The sequence below is a fragment of the Vombatus ursinus genome, unplaced genomic scaffold (genome assembly GCF_900497805.2).
Source record: "Vombatus ursinus unplaced genomic scaffold, bare-nosed wombat genome assembly UNPS02014798.1, whole genome shotgun sequence".
Lineage (NCBI taxonomy): Eukaryota > Metazoa > Chordata > Mammalia > Diprotodontia > Vombatidae > Vombatus > Vombatus ursinus.
The window spans coordinates 53774503-53794051 of NW_020954576.1; the positions used below are offsets into that span (position 1 = coordinate 53774503).

At 45.9% G+C, this 19549-nt stretch overlaps 1 protein-coding gene across 3 annotated transcripts in view; it reads right to left on the minus strand.

Moving 5' to 3' along the window:
- Window positions 1–643: 643 nt before the first annotated feature.
- Window positions 644–19549, minus strand: part of SEMA4A (semaphorin 4A) — a 28472-nt gene continuing 9566 nt past the window's right edge. For all 3 annotated transcript variants that reach the window (XM_027871083.1, XM_027871084.1, XM_027871085.1), the window contains exons 2-15: window positions 19268–19421; window positions 11910–12070; window positions 11113–11175; window positions 9798–9896; window positions 9291–9396; window positions 8004–8120; window positions 7659–7783; window positions 7356–7528; window positions 6592–6742; window positions 5681–5861; window positions 4648–4766; window positions 3229–3392; window positions 2666–2769; window positions 644–2121 (exon numbers count right to left, since the gene is read on the minus strand). In XM_027871083.1, coding sequence (XP_027726884.1) covers window positions 1529–2121; window positions 2666–2769; window positions 3229–3392; window positions 4648–4766; window positions 5681–5861; window positions 6592–6742; window positions 7356–7528; window positions 7659–7783; window positions 8004–8120; window positions 9291–9396; window positions 9798–9896; window positions 11113–11175; window positions 11910–12070; window positions 19268–19421 — 2310 coding nt within the window. In that variant the 3' untranslated portion in view covers window positions 644–1528. The remainder of the gene's footprint in view (window positions 2122–2665; window positions 2770–3228; window positions 3393–4647; window positions 4767–5680; window positions 5862–6591; window positions 6743–7355; window positions 7529–7658; window positions 7784–8003; window positions 8121–9290; window positions 9397–9797; window positions 9897–11112; window positions 11176–11909; window positions 12071–19267; window positions 19422–19549) is intronic.

The following is a 19549-nucleotide window of genomic DNA, read 5'->3' on the forward strand; positions in this document are numbered from 1 at the left end:
TTCCCAATCCCTCTTGATGCTAATGCTGTGACCTTGAGATTATTTCCAGTTTCCCCTTTATATCTTATTTGTACATAGTTGTTTGCATGTTGTCTTCTTTCATTAGAATGTGAGCTCCTAGAGAGCAAGTAATGTTTTTTGCCTATCTTTGTATCCCCAGCATTTAGCACAGTGCCTGGCACATAGTATAGTCTTAATAAATGCTTGTTGACTTAAAGACATCCATGACTTATGGTTTCAATCTTTTCCATGAGTCAAGTAACCTTCTGAGAGGGAAGAGAATGTAGAAATGGGTTAAAGCAGACCACCACAGGGGACTTGCTAAGGAGTGAAAAAGGGATGAATAAAAGGAATGCCAAGCCATTGAAAATGGGTAGCATGAATGTATAACAAATGAGTTCACCACTTCTCTGGCCACAGTAGTAGCCTAGAAAGCAGATGGTGGTGGTAACCTTAGGTTGGGGATTGGCAAAGGAAAAAGTCAAGAGATTGAGGCAGTTGACAGGACTGGAAAAGGCACATTGAAATGGCCAATTATGGGGTTCAAAATGAGAACCAGAATATTATAGAATTTCTCAGCTCCTACATGCTACCTAGATTCTTTGTCCCAACTTTCCCAGTATGTCTTCAAGAAGAAAGTAGCCACCTTTGAATTTTGTCTTTTTAATAAAAAATAAACTGTTTGTGGCAAGACGTGCACTTGTCCAAAGACAAAAACAAAGGGGAAGAGTAAAGGAGGGATGGTGCATCTGTATGGAGACTGGTAAGGTGGAGAAGGGCAGAGGCAAAGCTGGAAGAGGCCACAGTTGGCCTCAGTCATGTGCAAGGCTCAGATTACCCCACTCCCCATAATTCTATGGAAGGTGGGGAAGGGAATTGGAAATTGTTCCCCATTGCATCAGGAGAGGTGAAACCTTGGGAGACAACACCCAAGGGTCATTCGTGGTGAAAACACTGGAATGAGGAGGGACATGACTTCCTGCAGATCCTCATTAGACCAAAGGGGGACAAGGGTGCCAGTGGAAATAATAGTCTCAGTCCCAGCACAAGTTACAATTGGGTTTCCAGCCAGGGCCAGTGACTGTGTTGCTTGGGAATATTATCACAAGAGGATTTCCTAGCATCGTCTGTTTCTGGAGGGTCTTTTGGAATGGTTTGTGACTGCCAAACTGGTTCAGCGCTCAGGGCAGTCTCCTGACAAGAGAGATTCCACCCTAATGTTCTTGGTCAGGGGAAGGTACCTAGGGCTGGCATGTCCTTGCAAGATGGGTCATGTCCCAGGGGTGGTTTTAAGCTGCTGGGTGTACTCCTCATTTCTGTAGAGTGGCTCAGAGTGGCAGAGGGAGGACAAGCTCCTCTTGGTGAGAGGAAGGTGGCTTTCTCTGGCCATTCCTTCTCATTTGTTACTGTAGGGTCACCCCAACAATTTCCTATGGTAGGGTCAGGTGATCTTTACCAAGGATAAGTCTTCATCATACCATAGTATTCATTACAATCTTTCATCATCTCATGAGTGCTGTTGTAGGGTCTATGCCACTTCAGTCCCCAGTTGGTTGTTGTCAGCATCCACGCCCCCTCCGTTCAGGGTCCTAGTGTCCTTGGGAGGCTGGAGAGGGGGCTCTCCACTCAATGGGGCCTTTTCCCCTGGAGGCAGGGTACCACAGCCCTGGACTTTCCTCTGTGCTTGGAAGGCCCGAAATGGAGAAGAGGCGAGGCCAATTAGGGCCCCTGAGAGCACCAAAGCCAAGAGGACAGTGACAATGATGAAGTGAGACCAGTATGACCTAGGAGTGGTCAAGGGGGTGGGTCCCCCAACAGTCAAAGGGGTTTCCACCCGTTCTCTGGGAATCCCTGCCAATTCCGGATCCAGGGGCAAGGGGTCCTCCTGGCTTTGTATCCAGTAGGAGACAACAGGATGGGTGAAGCCATTTTCAGTGGCCCAGCACTGGTAGAGGCCTCTGACTTCCGCCTGAAGCAGGAGCATGAGGGAACCATTGTAGACTGCTGAGGAGGAAGTTTGAATGGGAGTTGCTCTGTGAGTCCAGTGGTAGGTAGCTAGGGTGGAGGTTTGGGGACAGGGGAGTTCCAAGATGGAGTGAAGGGGAGCTGAGACTTCTTTAACTGTGTGGAGAGAGAAGAGGAAAGATGAAAGTAGGGAAAGTAAGGAGGTGGAGAGGAAGACTTTAACCCATGTCACCCTCTGACATTTGGGACAGGGATCACCCTGGGTTCTCTTATTTTATTTTTTTCTTTCTTAAATAAATTCCTGGGGCAATGGGAAAGCAGAACAGGACTGACAGATAGAGGGGGAGCATTTGAAATTGTCAAATAGGGAGAAACAGGGTTTTAGACAGTTCCCTACCCCAACTCCAAATGCAACTCTGGCCTCAACTCTGCCCTAATCCAAAACCTTCCCCTTCACCCAATCCTGACACCCAATTTTAGTCATGGGCCAAATATCTTTACTCTCTCCTTCTACAGTATCCTGCTTCTATTTCCTACCAGCCTGTTCAATTCCCACCTCCAGATGCCTGGGTCCCCAAAATATAAAAGTAAATTGGACAAGTAGAGTTTTGGTGAACAAAATTCCTGGCAGGGGAAAGGATAGATTATCGCTCAACCTCTATACCCTTTTTCTTTCCTCCTGATCCCATTCCATACTCACTGAGCTGAGGTGGGCTCTGGGGTCGGTGATGGCTTCTGCCCATGGGCCCATTGGCACATGCCCATGCTGGATTCCCTAGATCTATGTCCTGTTTCCAGGAAGTTCTGGAGAGATAAGAGGGCAGGGATAATAAATTGTTAGAGATTAGGATGGGGAGAGGGAAGGGTGGAGGCTAGAAACTACTAAAGGAGCAGGTGAGGCTCTAGAAAGCATCTTGTTAGGGAGGAGTAAGGTGGGTCAGAGATTTTAAAACTGCCTTGGGCAATGGAGCCAGATAACTGGGAGAGAGGAGGCCCTCTCTAGAGTAGAAACATAGCAAAGATAGGGTGCCTCAAAACAACCATGAGAGGAAAGAAGGAGGGAAGGGTATTTAAGCCATGGTGAGACAAGCCAGAATTTGAATCTATATATTGCAATTAGGGTAAGCTTCAAATAAGAGATCCCCTCAAAACAACCATTTGAGGGTACAGTGCAAGAAAACCAGAGCAGAGAGGCACAGGAAAACATCATTTCCATTCTACCATTCCTAGAACAAGAGGGGAGCTCCCAGCAACAACACTTACAAGTCTGTGGAGATGTTGAAAAAGATACGGCAGGCTCTTTCAACAGGGTCCCAGGCACAGTGAGGGTCCCTGGCAAGGGCACAGTCTATACAGCTCCTGTAGACACTGCAGTTGGCTCGGGGAACCCTCAGAAGCCCCCCAGAGTAGCCCACAAATAGTGCTCCCTGGGTGAGGGATGGATAAAAAGATATATCACCCCGAGCACAGAAATCCCAAGACCAGCCCAAGTATCCCTTTTCCCAGCAGAGACCCACAATGATAGGGTTGGGATCTGGACCCCAGAAAGGAAAAACCCTGGACTTTCCCCGCTGTGGCCAAATCTCTGGCATTCCCCTGAGGCTATAATCTCATCAATTTGAGGAAGATAGGATCTAGACCCCAAAAAGGAAAAACCCTGGACTTTCCCACTGTGGCCAAATCTCTGGCATTCCCCTGAGGCTGCAATCCAATCAACTAGCCTTTCATTGTGGCCATGCACAAACTCTGTTACTCTTAACCTAGCCTGGCCCTCCATTGTCTTACCTCCTTATGGCCCCTGGCCATTTTCCACCCTTAATCCTAGCTAGGCTCCATTCTCCCTTGGCCACATGGTCCTGGACCCTGGAATTCTATTACCTCACTGTTCCCTCAAACTATTTGGCCACTCCTAGATCCCTCCCACAGCCTTTCTGTATATAAGGTCCATCTTGTCTCCCTTAAGGTGCTTAGATTCTTAAAATCTAGCCAATAGCTTACTAATGTTCAGACTCCTTAAGAGTCTGCCCAATATGAGGGATGTTCTAATAAACTTTGTCTTTGGCAGAAAAAAGACTTGGGTCGAAGGACCCGCGTGTTGTGATTTTGGGGTCCCAACACCAACCAATCTCAACAAACTATTCTTTCATTGTGGCTACGCTCAATCTCCCAATTCTCTTTTACCCTTAACCTTCCTTGCTGGCCCTCCATTGTCTCACCTTCCTATGGTGCCCTACCCCCTGCCACTTTCCATCCTTAATCCTGTCTAGGCTCCATTCTCTCTGGACCACATGGTCCAGGTCCCTGGAGTTCTATTACCTCACAGTCCCCTCTGACTACTTGGCCATTCCTGGATCCCTCTCACAGTCTTTCTGTATATAAGGTCCATCTTGTCTCCATTAAGGTGCTCACATTCTTATAATCTAGCCAATAGCTCCCTAACATTCAGACTCCTTAAGAGTCTGCCCAATGTGACAGATGTTCTAATAAACTTGTCTTTGGCTGAAAGAAGGCTTGGGTCAAATTCTTTTGGGCAGGACCTGCATGTTGTGATTTTGGGGTCCCAACACCCCTAAACCCCTAAACCTCAACAACACCACCCTATGACAGTCAATCCCCTTAATGGCCAGCAAAGTTCCCTCCATCTCCTTCCCCAGTTAAGGCAGAGCTTGGATCCCTTCCCACCTGGGCAGGTGCCAATAGTAGGTTTCGGATGGGCTCAGGCTCCTGGAACAGCTGGATCTCTTCCACCAGATGTGTATCACTGTCCTTACCTACAACAGCCTTGTGGAGAGAGCCTATGTCTGGTAGGAAACACAGAAAGACTGAGACACTTGAAGAAGGGATTTGGGCGTTTCTGTTTCTCTCTCCTTCACTCTCAGCTTTCTTTTCATCTAAGATAACCCCTTCTCCTTTCCTTGGTTTTGTCCTTCTGGTTATCAAGAAAGTTAGTGGTTTTCCTCTTTCTGAAGTCTAACTTGCACGCTTCTACTAGGTCATCTCTAAGGTTGCTTGTTAACTTTAAGATTCTACAAGATGGATTTCAGAGGATCCTCCTTAAGAATCCCCACCCCCAACCCTGCCTTCCCTTCTCTTCTCTGGGCCCTAGCTGTCCATCCCTTCCTTCTTGGTTTCCACCTTCCCCAGATCTGACAGGCATCATGGCATAGTGGAAGGAGCCCTGTCCAGAGACCTGAGTTTGAATTTGACCTCTGACATTTTCCAACTCTTTTGTTGTTGTTAAGTCATTTTTAATTGTGTCTGACTATTCGTGATCCCATTTTGGGATTTTCTTGGCAAAGATACTGGAGTAGCTTACCATTTCTTTCTCCAGCTCATTTTACGGATGAGGAAACTGAGGCAAACAGGGTTAAGTAACTTGCCTAAGGTCACAGAGCTAGTATCTGAGGCGGAATTTGAACTCAGGAAGATTCTGATTCAAAGCCCAGTACTTTATCCACTGCACCACCTAGGTGTGACTTTGGACAAGTCACTTTCCCTTTCTAAGCCTCAGTTTCTTCATCTGTAAAATACAGATAATAATATTTATGCTGCTTATTTTGTTGGATTGTTGTAAGAAAAACAGTTAATAAACCTCAAGATGCTATAGAAATGGATCTCTAGAAGACATCTATGGCTTTCCCCTTCAAATCTCCCTTTTGTCTAGCAATAGACATCCTTATTCAAGTCACTGTGAGGGGGATCTCTAAGCACTTACTGGTGCCCAAGTACATGACCAAGTAGCCTTGTCCCCTGACGTCTTTGGCCATCTCCACAGCCAGCTTGGTGTACTCCACATCCAGTTTCACCAACAGCGGCTTCCCCACAACCTTCTCATCCATCAGGAAATGTTCTTTCACGAAAGTCAAGGCTTTGTCAGAGGAGGGACCCACAGAGCACTGCAGCCAATCAGAGGGAAGGTCAAGGATACCCATTCAAATATACCACTTAATATCCCTCACTCCCCACTGTCCTTCTTTGGGTTCCTCTTTCCACGTTGCCTTCAGTCCCAGATGGAAGAAGGTAACGTGATAATAATAAGTGTATATAAGGTGCCTTGTGAATCTCAGCAGCTTAGGTAGGACAGGGGATGAGAGTGTTCAACTTGGAGTCAGGTAGGCATGAGTTCAAATCCTGCCTCAGATATTTACTGACTGTGTGTCCCTGGGCAAATCTGCCTGTTTCCTCATCTATAAAATGAAGACAGTAGTAGCACCTACCTCCCAGGGTTGTTGTGAGGATGAAATGAAATAATATTTGTAAAGCATTTTGCAAATCTTGAAGTGTTATATAAATGCTAGTCATTAATTATTATTGTTGTTGTTGTTGTTTTTATTTTAAAGCATTGTAGATATCAGCTGATTGGAACTCCTCACTGTGGGGCTGGGCCCTGAGACAGACTGACTCATTTGGGAGCCCTTTCCAAGGCAGGACCTTTCTCCCCTCTCCCCTCACCCAGGTTCCTCCACGTCCTTGCTTTCCCTACCTCCCTTTGGAGCTGCCGACACACACAGTAAGGGTTGGCAGGCCAAGTTCTGGGTGTGCACAGAGAGACAGGGGTTGGCCCATACTTATCAGGCCTGGAAGGTGGAGCTTGGCAGGTGTGTAGTGTTCAAAGGTGCTACTCACACTGCCAGGCCGGGGGTTGCTCACGGGGCCACTGTATGTACTCCATCGGGAGCTTTCTTTGTTCATCTCCTTGTATTTCCCTTCGAAGACCTTCTCAATGTCTGAGAGAGAGAACTCACAGACCGCTGAGCTTCTGGTCTCTCCAACCTGCCTGAAGACACACACGGGGACTGGAATGGACCTGTAGCTGGCTGCCTTTCCTTCTACAGGAAGAGTGGTGCTCGGCACTTAGAGATCCCCTAGGTGATACTGGCCACCCAGCCTGAGGCAGGATCTTTGCCCAGCAAGAGATCTGAAGTGTCATTATCCCTAATGAGGATTAATTGGGGCTCAGGCCTAGGGGCAGGTGGCGGGCACAGATGGGTGGAGGTGTTTCTCACACCTGCTCTTCTTGCTTGCTCTGCCCAGGACTGAGCTGCTGAATGGGAGGAGTAGTGAGATTGTCAGAGTCACAGAACGCAGGTCTCAGGAGCAGAAAGGAGCAGAAAATAGATTTTTCTACCCCTTTGAACCAGATCACAGATTTTTCTCAAGCCAGATCTTACAGTTAACCAGATTTCTAAATGCTCTCCATATAGGACTGTTGGGACACCAAGTAGCTCTCTCTTTAAAATTAAGAAATTTTTAAAAACTCAGGTAATCTGAGTACCTGACCCCCTCAATCACCGGATCTCCCAGACACCAGATCTATTTAGACGTCTGAGAATTCTCAGTTACCAGACTTTCCTCCTCTCCGCCCTTGAGCTCCTAAGCCTCTTACTCACCACTGGGATGTGAAGACTGCATAGACCCTGGAAGAGGCAGGGGGGTCAGCAGGCATCAGGACTGCATGGCGGATCACATTGAAAGGCAGCTGGCCAGGCTGGGCACAAAGCAGCTGAGCTTTCAGGAATGTTGTCCACTTCTTCTGCAGTAGTTTCTCCCCACCCACATCATTCTGGGGAGCACAGCCAGGCGTTAGGACCCCTTTATTTCTCATGCATTAGAATCTACCCCCTCCTGTCAGTCTGACCCATTGGCCCCTCCATTTCCAGCTCCTCCATCCTATCCCAAAGGTCCCTTCTAACCTTACAGACTCGTGCTACTCGGGAGATGGTGAGTTTCTCGAAGAAGTCAAACTCTTTGGCTGTTTCCCCAAAGAAGAAGTACACGACCTGGGTAGAGGGGATGGAGGCCACAAAGGAGGCATCCGCTTCAGGGGGGAAGAGGAGATGGGGTTAGGGTCTGGGAGCCCAGAGGCCTAGGTCCCTCCCCACAGTGAAACTAAGGACCCCAAAAGCTAAACTGCCTGGATGTCTGGCTCCCCGGCCTAGTCCAGATCCTAGGATGCTGTGGTTACGTCCCAGACAAAGTTCTGGGATCTGTGCTGAGGTCTGAGGCCACCAGAGGCCACCTGACTCAGGGGTCCTTACACTGGAGCCATAGGAGGAAAGTATCAGTCTTGAGGACAGGCTGGGTTCCCAGGGTCCGCATCACGATGGGCTCGTTGCCCAGGAAGTTGTTCATGGTGCCAGTGTAGAGCATCCCATCTGAGGTGACAGTAAGAAGAGACAGAGTGATGGAGCTTTAGCAAGGTTCCTCTAGCCTGGGAACCAGCCTTTTGTCTTCCTTCGGTTCCCTTCACCATTCCTCTGCTACCTCCTTTCTTCCCTTCCTTCCTCCCCTCTATTCCATTGGATTGAGAGTAGAAGACCTGGGTTCACACTGGGGCTTTGGGCAAGTCATTTTGTTTTGCTGACCTCATTTTCCTTTTCTGTAAAATGAAGAATTTGAACTAGATGATCTCTAAGATTTCCACCAGCTCTAAAAGCCTAATAATATATCTGACATTAATATAATTTTGTAAAGAACTTTACATAATACTATTTAGTTTAATCTTCACAACAACCCTATGAAATATATGCTGCAGGTATTGTTATCCCTGTTTTATGGATGTGGAAACTCAAGGTCAGAGAGGTTAATCTCCTTGCCCATGGTCACATAGCTTATTAAGAATGGGGGGGGGGCACCTAGGTGGAGCAGTGGATAGAACACTGGCCCTGGAATCAGGAACACCTGAGCTCAAATCCAGCCTCAGACACTTACTAGCTGTGTGACCCTGGGCAAGTCATTTAATCTTGACTGCCTCCCCCCTCCAAAAAAAAAAAGAATTGAGGGAAGGATTCGAACTCAGGCTTTACTAGCTCCAGTTCTATCCATTAAACCACACTGTTGCTTCCTGTGAGCCTATGATCCTCCTCCAATCCAACCTGACCACTTACAGAAGCCAGAGCAACTTAAAATTGTTTTTCTTATTATGTCACTCTACTGCTCAAAAGCCTTCCATGGTTTTTCAGTCACAGACTGGATATGATCTAGACCAATCATACCTTTCCAGCCTTATTTCCAGCCACCCTATTCTGTTTGACTTTCCTTCCCTGAAACATGGCTTGTGTTTCTCCTTCTTTTGTCTCACTGGTTTCTTACCATCTCCCTTTTTACCCTCCTCCCGCCCAAATTTTCTCCAAATTCCCTCTTTGATCTTCTCTTGCCTCCTCATTTCTGAAAGTCAGAGGTTGAGATATGGCGACATATAAGACAGGACTTCTGGCTTCCCTTCCTTTTGCGGCTGTCCTTCCAAACCTGCAAACCTGGAGACCCCCGAAGATGAAGATTCTAGGAAAGAAACTAGGTATGGAAGAGGGGAACTTGACACTTACCCACCAAAACTGCTGTGTGCTTGTGGGCAGGGTCAAAAGGGCTCTGTCCTTTGCCATCCAGGATCCTCTCTTCTAGGATAGGGACCAGGGAAAAGTCCTTCAGCTCCTGGGTGGGGGGGGGAGGGGGGAGAGTGGAAAAGAGAGGCTGGAGACCAGGTTGGCGGAGTCTCAAGTCTGGGAAACAAGTTGCATGGGAGAGGAGGGAGAATGGGTGACTGAATCTTAGAGCCTCAGGGTCCAGATATCAAAGTCTAGTATACCAGGTTCCATGTTTGGGAAAGTAATTATCCAGAGGGTGAGGAAAGGTTTTTGATTAGGTTTTTATTTTATTTTATTTTTTTTATGGGAGGAGAGGAATAAGCTTGGATGCTAGGCCATTCACCCCATAACAGCCTTCTGAGGGTTGAGGATGCCAAAGTCCCATGTCTGGGAGGGAATATTTCTCAACAGATGGAAAAGGGGTTGTGGCTGGGTAAGAAGGGAAAGCCAGGAGGCCGGAGGACTCACTATGTAGGTACAGGCTGGGCTGAAGGCATAGGTTCCACAGGCATAGAGCTGAGAGGCATTGACAGCCACTAGGACTCTGATGAAGTTGAAACATTCAGTCTGAAGAAAAAGGGAGGCAACATTTTCCAGATGTTATTCGCCTGGATCCCTGAGTCTCTCCAAGAACAGGGCCCAAGGTTGACCCAGTGTGGAACACTGGGAGGAGAGAGACAGGGATTTGGGGGCACTGGAGGACAGGGTTAGAAACTGAGGAAGAAGGACAGCTAGGTGGCAGAGTGAACCAGACCTGGAGTCCAGAGGACCTGAGTTCAAATCTGTCCTCAGACACTTACTAGCTATGTGACCTTGGGCAAGTTATTAACCCCAATTGTCTCAAAAAAAAAAAAAGGAAACTGAGGAAGAAAGGCAGGAGGTAGGAGAACAGGAGAGAAAGGAGAAGACTGAGGAGACATAGGGGAGACCAGCAGGGACTGGAGAAGACACTGAGAAAGACACAGGAACAATTGTGGGGAGGGATAAAAGATGGGGAGACACAAAGAGGGCAGCGGAGGAGGCAATCCTCATCTGACTTGTTGCCTCTCCAAATTTTGACAGTGTTGATTGTCCGTCGTCCCCCTCCCCCCTCCCTCATTGGATCCTCTCTCCTCCCTTGGCTTCCCTGACACTGTTTTCTCCTGATTTTCCAACCTTTCTTCCACAGTCTGGCTCCTATTTTACCTTTTAAGACTCATTTCATATTACTTTCCTTTCACAAATGCTCTATTTGCCAAGCTGGTGTAGTTGTAGTTCTCTGAACTCAGCATTCCTCCTCCAACTCCTTGCGTCTTGGCACAGCAGAAATTCCATTCCTGGAATGCACTCTCTCTTCACCTCCAAACCTTGGCTTCCTTCTAGGCTCTGTTCAGGGGTCACCCTCTACATGAAACCTTTTCTCATCTTTCTAATTGTTAGGGCGTTCTTTCGCTGTCTCTCCTCTAAGCAGCTTTCTTGTCTGTATACATGTTGTATGCCCCCATAGAATATAAGCTTTTTGAGGACAGGTACTTTTTTTTTTTAATTTTGGTATTCCCAGCTCCCAGCATGGTGCCAGGCATAAACATCTTTGCTGAATTGGATTGGATTGGGGACTATGAATGGGCATCTATACACTACTGTAACATCCAAACTGGCATGCAAAGAGGTACCCATCCATTGATATCCCAGCCTGGGGATAGCCAGAGACCAAGGCAACTCAACAAATATTGATCAAACATGTCTCGGGCCCAAAGGCTCCATATTTCATCTTCTAGACCTCTACACCCTCACTTCCTCTTACCTCATTGCTCTTTTTCTTAAAGACACAATCTCTTTTTTTCTTGGGACTGGCTTCCCAGGGAATCTGGAGAGACAGAAGAAAGAAAGGGAGTCTGAACACAGGTTCATTAGATCACTGGACCCTAACTTTACTCCCCACCACCACCACCTTCCCCTCATAGGTTCTGCACATCAGTTGAAAGTAATTTGTAAAGAATGTGCATCAGTGAAAACTGCTGTTACAATTTTAATTAGCATGCCTATTGGCAACATTAATGTGGATTATTGACCTTGTTAATATTAATAGTTTTAATAGTTCTCCAAACACTTCTTTTTTTTTCTCCAAATACTTCTGCTGCAAGTGTTGTCATAAGTGATTATGAATGTTTACAAGATTTAGAGCTAAAAGGGACTTTTGTAGTCTGATTTCCCCATTTTTCAGAAAGAGGAATAGAGTTGCTCCCAGGTTGCACAAAGTCCCAAAGCAGATAAACTGGGCTTCAGACCCGTATGGTCTAACTCTTTATCTACTGTGCTTTCTACTAAGCCATGGTGCTCCTGAATATAGTGGTTATAATTAGTATATCAATAGGTAAAACTGATGTTCTTTTTTTACCAAAATTTTAACATAATTATAATTATTCTAACATTCGTTATTCTAGGTGATTACATGCTCATTCTAACCATTTCATTAATTAGTTACATTATGCATGAACATTGGATAATTAGTTATGAATGAACACCCTACACAGCTCACTCAGAGGCCATCAGCCTGTGTCCCCTTCCATCAGTCCCCCTGCCTCTCAACCTGGCACTCACCATACTCTGAAGGCCTGGGATGCCTGGTTTGCCAATGTTAAAGGCGAGGATGGAGTCCCGGGCACCCACATACAGAGTGGCCCCATCTTCACTTAGAAGCAGTTCATCAAAATCCTGAAGACCCTCCTTGCTAAAGAGGCTCACAGAACGATGTCTATCACCTGAAAGAGGGTGAGGGTGAAGAGGGGGGAGGTCAGGGGGGGGGGGGGGGGGGGTTGGAAAGCCAGGCAAGGGGAGGACCCAGCTAGGAAGCAGCGGAGGAGTAGAAGAATGGGGAACAGGGAGAGGATTGGCAGTGTATGCCATCACCGCCCAGGCTCTGGCAGCAATATCCCCCTCCTCCTGCCCCATGCTGCTGGCAGCCATGCCTGCTTTGTGTGAAGAACCAGCTGTGTCGGAGTGCTGGGCATCCAGAAGACAGAGTAATGACAGCCCTGGGGCTGGAGAGTACAGAGCTTTACGGAGGGGGACAGGAGAGGAAACAGACAAAAGGAGAAACATAGAATGTTAGAGGGAGAAAGGGCTTTACTGATCAAATTCATCAAAGTCAATGCCCTCATTTTATAAATAAGGGAAATGAGGTTTGGAGAAAGGAAGGGACTTGTCCAAGGTCATGCAGGTAATTAGTTGCAGAGCCTGGACTAGAACCCAGATCTACCAGCTCCCATACTAGGGCTCATTCCATTGCACATTTGGCATATATAAAAAAAGATAGCAACAAAGAGACCAGGTAAAAGGTACATATCAAGGTGGTGGGAGTTGGAGATGGGTACACCAATGTGCCGAACCAAAGGGGAAGCTAGGAGGAAGGAAGTGGTGTCAAGAGATGTTCTCACCTCATTGTGCACAATAACAGCAATGTTGCAATGATGAACTGTGAGAGACTTGGCTACTCTGATCAAATACCGTGATCCAATGCAATTCTAAAGGACTCACAATGAAAAAGTGCTATCTACCTTCAGAGAGAGAACTGATGAACTCTGAGTGCAGATTGAACTATAATTGCTCACTTGCTTTTAAAAAAATATGGCTAGTATGGAAATATGTTTTGCATGATTTCACATGTATAATTGATATCATATTGCTTGCCTTCTCAGTGGGTGGAGTAGGTGCAGGGAGAGAATTTGGAACTCAAAATTTAAAAGAAAAGAATGTTAAAAATAAATAAATAATACATTAAAATGTTAAAAGAAAAAGAGGTGGTCTTACAGATAGATATGAAGACAGACAACTATAGGATCAGCATAGACAGACTAACAAATGCAGAAATAGCCCGAGACAGGATCATAAACAGGCAGACACATAGATGAGAACAGAAACACCCGTAGGTGGCTGCCTACATGGTGTGATATTTGAGCAGCACCATGGAGCTTCCCCTCCCGAAGACATCTCCCCCCATATGTTAGCCTGCCGGGAGCCTCTCTCCCCTCCTACCTGGCTCAAGCTCCCCACCACTCTTTAGCCTGTGTTTTAGACAACCAAAACAGAAATATTATCTCCAGAAGGCCTGTGTAAAAATGCCTCTCTTCACTGAGAAAGTATGGGGCAGTATGAGGGCAGCATGAAAGCTATATGTTCTGGTGGTCTGGGATAGCCTAGGGCAAGAAGGACATATTGGAGGGGCACAAAAAGGTTCCCAAAGAGATCCCCCAAAGCAGAGAAGTAGAGCAGTAGTGGCAAGGAGGATGAAGACAGCTTTGACACACTCCAGAACTTGGCCTGGGTCTGGTATTAGGACAGATAGGAACACATAGATTCACACATTTACAGACTCATAGAGATGCAGACCCAGAGAGATACACTGACAGAGACAAGTCTTGAGAAGGAAAGGCTAGCGGGAACAGGGTAGGGGGAGAATGTGATCTCATGGCCTCTGAGGGGCTGTCCAATGGAAGAGAGATCAGACTCTTTTTGCTGCTTGGCCCCACAAGGCAGAAATGGGAGAAATGCAGTGGAAGCTGCAGATTTATACTCAATGTAAGGAAAATCTTGCCAACATTTAGAGTTCTAAAAGTGGAATGGGCTCCCTCAGGAGGGAGTAAAGTTTCCCTTCCCTGGGGGCCTTTAAAGGCTAAATGAGCACTTTTTTGGGGGTAAGTTTCTAAATCCTTTATTAATAAGTAGTAATCAATGTGAAACATTCATTCAAATGCAACAAAGATAATGTGCCAATCACTTTCACTTCTATTTCCTATTTCTCATTAACAAATAATTTAAAAACAGACTGGTTTGGTGAGAATTCGAATTTAGTTTTTGAAAATATGTAAGTAAACCACATTCTCCCAAGAAGTAGAAAGTGGGGGTACCTAATTTAAAAGGAAATGGGGGGGCAACTAGTTGGCACAGTGGATAGCGTATTGGCCTTGGAGTCAGGAGGACCTGAGTTCAAATCTGACCTCAGACATGTAACACTTACTAGCTGTGTGACTCTAGGCAAGTCACTTAACCCCAATTGCCTCACAAAAAAAAAAAAAGAAAAGGAAATAATGTTATCCTAAATTCATCATTCAAATTCAATAAACACTATATCCCTGCAAGGTTTAACTCAGATGCCACCTCCTACAATAGGCCTTTATGCATGCCAAGTAACTGTGTATATAGTTTCTATTTGTTTATCTGTGTATGGAGTTATTTAGAATAGCAATTCTTGAGAGGAGGAGCTAATTTTTTTTGTCTGCATAATCCAGAGCCTAGCATAATGCCTTGCATATAGTAGGTGCTCAACAAATGTTTGCTGGATTGAAGTGAATTTACTTTATTAAGCACCTACAGTGTATGAACACTATTAAGCACAAAGAAAAATAGTTTAAAGAAAACAAGATCCTTTACTTTAAGGGGTTTATAGGTTAATTGGGGATATGACATATAGACAAATACTGAACATGTGGATGAGCACTTATAAGGTAGATTACAGAAGGAATCTTGTTCAGGAATAGGTTAGTCTAGATCGATCGATCAATCTGAGATTGTGTGATTCTGAGCCAGCCAGAAACACAGTTACTTAGACACACAGAAACATTGACCTTCACCCGGGCAGACAAAGATTTAGGCAGATCCACTCAATCGACAAACATTGTATACAAGGCTCTGGGTTAGGGGCTGTGGGAGATATACTCAAATCACTCAAACCTTCATAAAACATATAGACTGAAATGACAAGAATACACAGAACCACAGAGTGAGAAACCTATGTAGAATCATCTTGGCCCTCCTGCTATACCCTGCTAACCGCTCCCTTAGCTCTTGACCCAGTAGCTGAAGCAGCCCCGATTCTTGTGTCCCCTTTACCTCTTCAGGCTCGGGCTCAGCCCAGGCCCTAACTTTGACCCCAAAGGAGAAAGATGAGCAGTTCCACATGCCTTGGGGAGAAATCCTAGCCCATCTTTTCACTGACAGCAGGAAATATATCCCTCCTGAGTTACAGATAAGAGCCTAGGCAGCAGCCATGGGCCTCTAGGCATTGGGCAGGGTGGCCAGAATCCTGCTCTGTGGCTTGGCTGTGTAGTTGTGACCCTCGTGCCAGGTCTACTGTGTTTTCCGTCCCCTGATGTAATCATAGGATTACACACTTAGAGTTGGAAGGGACCTTGAAAGTCAACTAGTCCAACCCACTTGGAAACAAAGGCCAAGACAGGTTATGTGACTTGCCTAGCTCATATGTGTAGTAATTGAAAGGTAGAATTTTCACTCAATTCTTTTGACTCCAAATCTAGCACTCTTTCCAATGTATTATGCTGTTTCATAGCCTTAAATATGAATATATGCCATGGAGTAGGTAGGATCTACTGTTGGCTTATCCACTAGTGATCTCTTAATTTCCAAATCCAGAGGCCTTTTCTCCTCAGTGTCTCTTCAGCCCTTGACACTGTTAATCACTCTCTCCTCCTTGATTCTCTCTAGGTTTTGGGGGACCCCTCTCTCCTGATTGTCCTCCTATCTTTCTGACCACTCTCTTGGTCTCTGGATCCTCCTCCCGATCATGTCCTCTAACTGTAGATGTCCCTCAGGCTTCTATCCTGGGTTCTCTTTTCTTTTTCCTCTGTATTACTTCACTTGGTGATCTCATTGGCTCTCGTGGATTTAATTACCATCTCCATGCTGACTATTCTCTTATCTACCTAACCTCTCTCCCAACCTCCAATCTCAAATCTCCAGTTGCTGTCTAGTAGACATCTTACACTCAACATGTTCAAAATTGAACTCATTATCTTCCCCCCCTAAATTCTCCCTGTTAAGTGGTAGCCAGTTGGCAAAGTGGATAGAGTGCTGGGCCTGAAGGCAGGAAGACTCATCTTCTTGAGTTCACATCTGGCCTCAGACACTTATTAACTGTGTGACCCTGGGCAAGTCACTTTACCCTGTTTGCCTCAGTTTCCTCATCTGTAAAATGATCTGAAGAAGGAAATGGCAACCACTCCAGTATTTGCCAAGAAAACCCTAAATGGAGTCACAAAAGTCAGACTGAAATAACTTAACAACAAACCCTCCCCATCTCCTACTTTCCCTGTTACTCTCTAGGGCAACACCATCCTCCCAGTCCCTCAGGTTTACAACCTAGGTGTCACCTTTAACTCCTCATTATCTCTCACCTGCCACATCCAATCTATTGCTGAAGTCTGTCATTTTAACTTTGTAACATTTCTCAAATATGCCTCCTCCTCTCCTCTGTCCCTGCCACCACCTGAGTACAGTCCCTCGTTACCTCACCCCTGGACCATGGGAGTAGCCTACTGATTGGTCTCTCTGCCACAAGGCTCTCCTCACTCCAGTCCATTTTCTGCACAGCTGTCAATTTAATCTTCCTAAAGTGAAGGTCCAACCACATTATTCCTCAACAAAATCCAGTGACTCAAGCCCTTCATAATCTGGCTCCCTCCCACCTTTCCAGTCTTCTTAAACCTTACTCCCTGTTACATGATCTTTGATCCAGTGATACTGGCCATCTGGCTGTTCCTTGAGCATGACATTCCATCTCCCAAATCAGGGCATTTTCACTACCTGTCCTCCATTCCTGGAATGTTTTCTCCTTATCTTGGCCTGCTGACTTCCTTTAAATCCCAACCAGAGTATCATCTTTTATAGGAAGCCTTTCCCCAGCCCTCTTAATTCTAATGACTTCCCTCTGCTAATTATTTCCCATTTATCCTGTGTATAGCTTGTTTTTACACATTTTTTTGCTTGTGGTCTTCCCCATTAGATAAGAGGGCAAGGACTATCTTTTCCTTCTTTTTGTATTGCTAGCACTTAACAGAGTACCTGACACATAGTACATGTTTAAAAAATGTTTCTTGTTCTGTACCAAGAGATTCCCAAGGATTTCTTCGGTATACCTTTGGGGTAAGGAGTGAAGGGAAACCTGTGACCCTGGGGAGCTGAGATAGGGGCACAAGCCATCTCCTTTACTTATACTCTGCTCACACCTCCTTACCTGACTAACTCAGTCCTCTCCCAAATGACTTTCACTATCCATGCCTCTCCCCTCCTGCTCCAATGGGTCTTTATTCTCTGACCATTTCCTACAATGTTGCTCGATCTCAGTCTCTATAGACATTATTTCTTTTCCTTTTTGATATAACTCTGTGTATACATATCTTCTGCCTTTCCTCTCTGTTATCTCTTTCCTCTCTTTGTACCTCTCCCATGTTTCCACCTTTTTTCTGTCTTCTTTATCACTATCACTTATGTTTATCACTCTGATTTCTTTCTCACCCACTTCTTTTTTTTTCTGTTCCTCCGCTATTTTTCTCTTAACTGTTTCACTTCTGTCTCTCTTACCCTACAGTAACCAAATCTTGTTTTTATCTTCATGACATTTTACACATCTGTTCCCCTCACCCCAAAGCCTCCACCCTAGTTTAGGCCCTCATCACCTCTTGCCTGGACTATTGCAATACCCTCCTAATTGGCCTCCTTGTCTCCGGTCTTTCCATACTCTAGTATATCCTCCTTGTAACTGTCAAAGTGATTTTCCTAAAGTGCAGATTCGACCATATCACTCCCCTATTCAATTAAACTCCAATAGCTTCTTATAACCTCTAGAATGAAGTCCAAATACCTCTGTTTGGCACTTAAGGCTCTATATGGCCTGGCCCTAACCTACATGTCCAGTCTCATTATACAGTCCTCCCCCTCTATGAGCATTGTTAGTTCAGTGTGTATATGTATATGCAATATATGTATATATGTACATATATAAGTATTTATGTATATACATGTTGTCTGTCTGGGTTGTAAGTTCCTTGAGGACAGGGACTATTTTACTTTTATCTTGGTATCTCTGGTACCTAACCTATTGCCTGACACATTTATTATTGCTCGTTGATAGATCTTTGCTACTTCTTTTCTCTCATCTCTTTCTCTCTCCCATCTCCCTTTCTCTCTCCTATGTCTCTGTCTCTGACCCCTCTGTAACTTTCCTGTGTTTCTCTGTTTTTCTTTATCTTCCTTCCATCTCTTTCTCCCCCAGCTCTTTCTGTCTCTCTGCCACCCTTGTCAAGATGTTAGCAGTAACCCTGTTTTCCAGAGCTAAGGCCCAGAAGCAAGCTGTGCCCTGAGCTTGGCATAACAACAATCCTTTGCGCTCACCCTCTGGATGATCTCACCCTCCAGCAAAATCACATAATTTTTGTATTGCTTTGACCAACAGCAGGTGTTCTCTGAGCTTGGACAAGCACCAGACAAACTTGGGTAAGTAGCTATGTTCCAGTCATGAAGCACTGCTATGGATCAAACTTGTCACATTGTTGCTGTTACCCCTCATTATTAGGGCTACAGCTCACTATGTAGCCATTGGTATAAGTACTGAGATCTCCTCACACTGCCTCAGATCCCCCCCACTAGAGGTGGGGTCCCAGCACATGTGTCTTTGCTTGCAAGCCGTTTCTCTCACTTTGAAATTAAACTTCTGTTGGATTCCTAACTTTCCGTCTCTAGCCTGCTTTGTTTGGCTCCCACCATCCACAAGTTAGAGCCTGGTTCAGTCTGGTTGACACCTTTATGTCTCTGTTTCTCCCCCATTTCCCTGTCCCTCCCATCTCTTTGTCTTTCTCCCATGTCTCTCTAGCTCCCTCCTACTGCTTTCTCATTTCTCTTCTTCCCATCTCTGTCCCCCTCCTCCTTCCTCTCCTTTGAGACTCTTTTCACTTCCCTCTCCCTCTCTGTCCTTTTCTCAGTTGCTGTCCCATTTCTCTGTCCCTGCCCATTTTCATCTTCTATCTTCTTTCCCCCATCTGCCTACTCCTTTGCCCTTCTCTCTTCCATTTCTTCCTTTAACTCAATCTTGCTTTTCTCCCCTTTCCATCCCCTCCCTTCCTCTGCCTCTGTGTGTCCCTCTGCCCAGCCCTTAAGGACCTTCTCACCTGCAGCATATTTTACCCTGGGCAGTGGACCCTGCCCCAGACCTCCAGGGAACAGCAGCAGCAGCATGGGGGGGAACAGCAGAAGAAAGGGGATCCTGGAGTTCGAGCGGGGGGCTGAGTGAACCATGGTGGCTCCCAGTGTCACTTGGAGGTTCTGCAGAAAGACAGAGGAAGACACATATTCTAGCTGAGTAACCCTCCCCACATCCCTCCTTCCCCACCCCTTTCACTCCACCCCCCAACTTCCTTCTCCAGACTCAAAGAAGCACAGTCCAGGGAGGA